At 38.7% G+C, this 7,539-nt stretch overlaps 1 protein-coding gene across 2 annotated transcripts in view; it reads right to left on the reverse strand.

Moving 5' to 3' along the window:
- apba1a (amyloid beta (A4) precursor protein-binding, family A, member 1a) overlaps window positions 1-7,539 on the reverse strand; it is a gene marked incomplete at its 5' end in the record, with an annotated part of 16,776 nt that overhangs the window by 4,754 nt on the left and 4,483 nt on the right. The window contains 2 exon segments of one of the 2 annotated variants that reach the window (XM_014027687.1): window positions 1,103-1,315; window positions 6,492-6,671. In XM_014027687.1, coding sequence (XP_013883141.1) covers window positions 1,103-1,315; window positions 6,492-6,671 — 393 coding nt within the window. 2 annotated transcript variants of the gene reach the window in all.

Raw genomic sequence — 7,539 nt, forward strand, 5'->3', positions numbered from 1 at the left:
ACATACATACATACATACATACATACATACATACATACATACATACATACATACATACATACATACATCACAGGGTCACACAGAAATAAACAACTATTCACACTCACCTTGTTCCAATTTAGTCTATGGTTATGGTTATGGTATATGGGGATGGGTGAAACCCATGTGAGTGGGGGCCTCATAAGTGGGCCCATTACTCTCCCCAAAAGAGACACTGAGCTTTTAATCAAACCTTCTGGTCCCTCGGAAGGACACCAGGTTTGAAACACTCAAGTGTTCTGAGCTTCTCAGGATCCATAAAAGGTTCTCCAAGAATTCTTTCCCTTCGACTACTCAGAGCCAGGCATTGGCCCAAGTAGTGCAAAGAGGTCTCTAATTCAATGCCACAGGCATCTTACAGACCATTTTCATGGAGTCTCATCACCATTTTATGGCGATTGAGCAAGTTGTGCCCAGTTAGGACTCCAACCAAAGTTTTCCTTGTCAGGGCAAGAAGGGCTCTTCCAAACCAAGGATTTGGGCCATTTATCAGTTCTCGTGCCTGTCTGCAATCCATCAGCTCCCTCCATCGGACTGAGTGTTGACGTATGATCTGATCCATGCCTGTAGGGCAGTCCTACAGATTGTTGTTGAAATGTCTATAGCAGGCTCTGGTCCTTTAAAGTGGGCTTGACTGCCAGCTTTTGCAAGGTCAGCTCTCTCGTTACCTAGATGCCAGTATGTCCTGGTACCCATTTAATAGTAACACTGTTATCTCTCCCCAGTTGGTTGACTGTGGCACTAGGAGGGAAACTAGAACTGAGCGGAACTGTATAGGACGGCAAAGGCCAGGCTACATGTTGTATATTATTGTAGTTTGTTACTAGTTGTGCTTGTTAGTCACAGATGCTTCTCTTTTGGGCTGATTACCCAACCAGTTTGTGAATGGCATAGATGTTGTTTAACATCTTTAAATAGACTGATTGTTTGTCTGATCTGTAACAAGCTGAAAACGGCATGTAGCCGAAACCCGTCCTGTCCTGACCATTTACTCTTTCCTCTTTTTTGTAAGAAAATTGGAGTTCTGCACACTGTTTTTCTTGTTATGCTGTTATATTTGTACCTTAATGATGTTCTGGCAGGTTGACAGTGAGAGCCCCACCAGACTGGTACCATTAACGGACATGATCTGATCTCCGATGTTCAGTCTGCCGGACCGCTCAGCTGGCCCAGCATGCATTATGTTGGCAATGATTACTGTGGGTAAGATGGAGCCCCACCCACTCTCCATAATGACCACGCCCAAAATCTCCCCTTTAGATTTCTCTATCACCACCTGAGGTTGGAACAGGAGACACGCATAGACAGAAACATCACAGAACATTTAAATAAATAACCTTTATAACAGTGACCTGGGCTGCTGGAGATGAACAGGTGCATTCTGGGTAAAATGAAACAGGTATTGTGACAAAAACCTACCAGCTGCAATGGGAGAACTCAACCTGTTTGACTCAGTTTCTTCTGATTTTGTTCTTGAACTAAACAATATTAAGACTAAAATAGGTTTCTTTGTATGTACAAAAGTAAAACAAAGGTGTTTCTCTGTTTGATTTTTTTCCCACCACGCCCTTCACGATGGACTCTCTGTGAGCGTCAGTTTTAAATGTTTGTAGATTATCATAAATATCTGCTAATATGAATCCTACACATGAGATTATAAGCAAGGTTCTGGGGATTAAGATGGGCCTAGACTCTGGGCCTACCAGCAGGTTAAAGTGGCCCTGGCTGCAGATGGTGGGCCCATGTGGAGGGGACATCCTGACTTGGCTCAGCTAGGCTCAACTACCAGGTGCTCACCAATGAAGAGGTACCCTGATGCATTAGTTGTTGACCCGTTCTTGGTCTGTCCCCTCTGCTGAGACTGATTTGCAATGGGAGACCCTAGCAGGGGTCAGTACCCTAGATAATACAATCCCCAGAATCATGGGGGTACTCAAACCCCTCCCCTGAACACAAGGTGGCAATTTTGTGGAGGGGTACATCAAATGAAAATTCTCAAAATATTTCATGAACTACTCGACAGATTTCACTGTTTTGTTTAAACATCATTGGAATTGGTCTATCAGACAAACAGGGTTGACTCCAATAAGTAATGCCAAGGTTTTAACCAAAGATGCTGTGATGTGCTTTATGATGTGGACAATACTCAGCTGTTACCTAAACACACTGTTGCTTTATATTTAAATTGGCTGATTTTTGACCATTTGTTGTTTTCTGAGGTCCATACAGATGCGTAGACAGATCTATGCTATGAAAAAAAGGACAGTGTTTCCAGACCTAGTCCAACATACAGTAGCTTGTAGCTCTAAAGCTTAAAGGCAACATATCATGAAAAATTCACTTTTTTTTAGCTGTTAAATACATTTTGTTGGGTACTTTTTAGTCTCTGCAGAAAAGTTGGATTTCCCCTGGTACTGCAGAGATATCTTTATACATATTTTGTTCGGATCACATTTTTCAACCCATTCAGTTTTCTTTATTTTCTATGATGTTCTCTGTAATATTATGTCAAATTATTTGAAACGGAAAAGACATATAAGGTCTGGACTTCCCAACTACAATTTGGTGGTCTTCATTCTCCTCTGGTTCTGGGTCAGACTCTGACTCCAACATGTAAGGCTGGATGGACAAGKCTTCTTGTGTTGACATCTTTTAATGCATTTGTAAATAACAAGTTTTAGATAGGCATAAACCCCTCTATAAAACTAGAATGAGCCAGGGCCGGTTCTAGGAATGCATACTTAAGGGGGCAGACAGAAATATTAAGGGGACGTCATGTGTACACATTGTGCTCCATTACATCTGTTGTTGTTGTTATTATTATTGAGTATTTTCTTCATAGGATTGGGTTTTTACTGTCTGCTGTGTCCTACTTCCAAGAGATGGATTGAACTTCCCTAGGATCTGTCCAGCTGGGTGTCCCACCTGAAGACGTTTATTCTGGTGTTGCTCTTAGAGTCACTGATGCATTTACCTTATTGGATAATCATGCACATTTATGCATCTCAGATAAATTAGAACCATAGAGAGCAACATACTTGGCCAATAAAGCTGATTCTGATTATAGGCCTATAAGACACTATATTGAGCTCTGCCTGTCCACCCACTGTTTGCATCTATGACGTCATGGAGAAGCTAAGATGGTGCCTGAAGAGGTCTATGTCTCACACCTGACAAGACTATTGGATTAACAGCAAGCCCAACTACATCTATAAGAATTATTTTTTATTACAATAAATAATTTAATTCATAATTAATGTTAATTTCATACAACAATCATGTAAAACAGCTTTATTTTTTATAAGGAAAACATATTATTTATAACTAATGATGATCTAAAGTTGACCTGAAGTCTGTCAATATTTAATGACTTGATTCCAATCATTTCAAGACTTTTTAGCTAATTGAATAATTATAACTTTAACTAGTGAATTTGTAATATTGCTTATGTAGGCTCTATATTTGCAACTAATTGCAGTGATCAGAATCTCATCTATATAGCTGAGATTAAAAAAATACTTTTCAGAATTTTAGTCTGTGTAAATATTATAAAAAACAGACAAAATACCAGCTTGTAATATTTAATCATTTGTAGTAATCTGTAGCATAAATTATGCTACAGTTTACTACAAATGTCTGTACAAAAACTTATAGTCTGTATCATACTTACTCTGTATGYTACAGAAGCTAATAAATATTAGCTAATATAATAATTAACAATGATTGCACTTTATTAATATTATTTGCTTATTTTAGTTTTAAACAGTTATTATTAGCTTGAGTTCTGGTCAGATCACATCCACATCAAAGTAAATAAGATCAAATCTGTTTACTTGTTTACTTTTCTCTTCTGTGGGTACATTCATAACACACAGCTTCCTGACATTTTTATACATTCTAAAACTTATACACATTCTATTATATTATTATATTAGGCCTACACATTTAATTATTATTTCGATTTTTAGATAGTCAGCCCTTACTCAGAATTCTAGTTCTAATTTACTCTGATTTTCACCTAATAACAAAAACCTAAAAAAAATTGTAATAAAACTTCATATAAAAAAGCCCCCTCTTGCCTCAGCGTAGAGCCGGCCTCATGAGCTGGTATGGAAGCTGAAGTGGGCGGCCTGTGAAGCCCTGAGACACATGTTCAAAGAGGGGCGGGGCTTGTGGAGTTACAATAAGGAGTAATTCAGAGACCAAAGCATTGCAGTTTCACTTTATATAGACCCCAACTGAAGGATTTTAAAATTAAAAAGAAGGATTTAATGTCTCCTTTAATACACACTGTATCTGCATTCAGACACTTTCAAATATATATATAAATTTTATTTTTTGTTCCGCTCTTGGAGGAGTAAGACGCTTTTTCCTTCTCTTCTGCCCTTCCTTATCTTCCCTGCTTTCCTGCTCGGCGCCTTATACGTTTTCATCTGAAATCAGAAATTATGGATGTTTCTATTTTTATGGATTTGGTTAGCTGGTCTCGTAATAAATTTTTGGAACAAAGTTTTTTTTCCACGGGAGGATCACTGGATTCTACAGATTGGCTTGGTGGTCTCCTGGTGTTCTGCAAAACAGCGTTGATGGCTGTTCATTTCTTTAGTTTAGTTTAATAGTTTATTCATTTCAATTAAAAACAAAAATTTCAATTTCCTGGCTGCCTGACCAATATGAAGGATTGCCGTTCTTTCAGCACTCAGACTTTTGCCTTGTGCGAGCTGGACTCATTCTGCAAGCGGTTCTRAAGGTTGTGGGCCGGCTGTGGTCCCTGGACTTTGCTGGCCAGATGGAATTGATCTTGGAGAATGCTGATAAATCAGCTCGACTGAAGTTGCCCATACTATTTGTCTGACTTGGATTCACCACATTGAGAAGTACCAGCGGACATTAAGGCTGATGGAAAATTATTATTGTCTGCATGGCTCTAAACATTCTCTTCTGTTCCCAAATAACTGATTACAGATTTGGCTCTCCTTCATGGCTTTGAGAGCTGTAGACTAAATTCTTCCTGGATGTTTACGTCGACTGTGGGTCTGCCCTCCGCATTTTCCCCCCTCACACCCGTCTGTGATCTGGTTCCTGGAGCAAGCTGAGGGCTGCACAGAATGAACAGTTACCATCAATATTCTGAACTATGGCTGCACTGGTTTTGGGGACTCGATTCTTTGGGCTAATTTTTCAGATATTCACACAAGTGCATACAACACTCATGGCTTCAGACACATGCCCCCCTAAACTCACTTACTCCTCTGGCTAATAAATGTGCTCTATGGAGATGTTTTTTATAAACACCATAGTGTGTCACATTGTTGATATAAAATGATGTTTTGTTTTGTTTTTCCTCATCTTCCCTTGCGTGGTTTTAGTTTTTCTTTTAAGGGTTGCGCCTCCTCATGATGTCTTCATGAAGATGATCCTGCTCTGTGCAGGGTCTGTGGCTGCATGACCCAGAGCACCTGTTCTCCTATGTTTGTTATGTCTTCTTCTGAATGGGTGTTCTGAACTGTAATTTCATTGTGCTCTCATGTACGATTACAATAAAGGTCTCTCTTATCTTATCTTATCTTATCTTATCTTATCTTATCTTATCTTATCTTATCTTATCTTATCTTATCTTATCTTATCTTATCTAACACCATTCTGAACATTAACATGTTATAACAAGATGGTTAGCTCTTTTAAGATCCAGCTCAATGATAACTTTGTCACATGACAGCTCTATGCTTCTGTAGGTCTAGCTGGCTGAGTCTAAGGATTACTGCCTAAATGTGGTTCATGAAATGTTTTGATCAGAGCTCAGTTTAATAATATGCTGGAAATTTTATAAACAGAAATGTGTCCGATCAGTTTTTACTCTGAGTGTTGGTTGGGGATCATCCTTAGCTACTACCACACTAGAGTTTAGCTCAGTATCTGTAACATTTATTAAATTATACAGTTATATACTTGATGAATCCTGGTATTGTTATCTTGGAATATGGCCATGCCATCAGGGAAGAAACATTCCATTGATGGAATAACCTGGTCATTATATTCAGGTAGTCAGCATATTTTGAACACAAACTGTTGATGAACAGGTACATTACATTACATTACATTACATTACATCCAGGTGGACACTTGTTTTTTGATTAAGCCGGGCAGTGTATTTTCATGTTCTGAAGAATTTTAAACAGTATTTTAAAACAAGCCAACAGAGAGTAAAATAACAGTGTCAGAAGCTTTAGTAGGCATTAGTGCTCTTTACGTCATCCTAGTCTTCAGAGGGGTGAAGCCCAGGTTTCTCACAGGATCACAGATTAACAGGATTACCAGTGTCTTCAGATTAGCATAATGAGCACTCTGAGTATTTCTGTCTCATCAATATGAACATAGCAGTTTATCAGTCAGTTTTTAATTCAACCTTCAGTCATTTGTACAATACAATGATTGACTCACTGTCTACTTACTTCTTTGCAGTTCTCAGACTTGGAGAAGTGGAGGAGGTCATCATTATACTTGTCCTGAGTGCTGAGCAGGTCACTGTACTCCTTCTGGCTCAGGTCATCAGGGTTTATACCATTAGCTCGTAAGAACTCCTGGTAAGCCACACTGAAGGCTTGTCCAATGGACTGAGCAATCAGCTGGGCCTTGAGGAAATGACAAATTTACAATTTAGAAAACAATCAAAATATGTACTATTTTACAATCATCCTAAAACAATCCAGATAACAAAAATGACTTGTTGGCTGTAGATAAAAACTGAATATAACTTTTTTGGAAGCAATATCCAATACAGCCTGGTACATACATAGTACTTACCACGTAATTCCAGGGGGATGTWCCTGGTGGTTACAGCTAATCAATAAAAAAATGTTTCAATGGTAAACAAAAAGCTGTTTTGGTATTTGTTTTATTTGTTATTAGACCTAATGACTGAAGGTTATGGGTGTGCTTTCTTGGGTTGAACTTTTGTTTAATTATTTTACAAAAAGTATGTCAAACAAGTASTCTGTTAACCTGAAAAAAACTGCCTCTCAATATCTGAAGGCTGAAAAGGTAGCTTAAAATACTGTTCTTCAGTAAAACACATAATGTACTCTGAGTCTAGACTGCTAACAGTATACAGAATGTTTACAAGTCAGTACTGTTGTGGACATATTAACTGTAAGTGGTTAGGGATTCACTGATGTTGTAATGTGATTGTTGGTTTAGTGTTAGCGGAGCTAAGATTCTGGTTTAGCAGGTTAGTATAGCCTAGTAAAAACCAGACCCTTGTCCTTCACTTTGCTTCGTACGAGGGTCTGGACTCTGCTATAGAGAAGCGATTCCTGCTGGAGGTATGGCCTCTGCTGAAGTGTGTATGTCGCTGTGAAGGAGGCTAAGCTAAGAAGCTAATTGGAAATTGCGTGTGCTGTAAACACACGCGAGAAGAAAAGTACAGAGCCAAACAAGACGACTGTAAATGAGAGCCGCTGCTTTGTCAGACAAATTTATTTTAATTTGGAAGCCTTATCA

The sequence above is a fragment of the Austrofundulus limnaeus genome, unplaced genomic scaffold (assembly GCF_001266775.1).
Source record: "Austrofundulus limnaeus strain Quisiro unplaced genomic scaffold, Austrofundulus_limnaeus-1.0 Scaffold672, whole genome shotgun sequence".
NCBI classification, from domain to species: domain Eukaryota; kingdom Metazoa; phylum Chordata; class Actinopteri; order Cyprinodontiformes; family Rivulidae; genus Austrofundulus; species Austrofundulus limnaeus.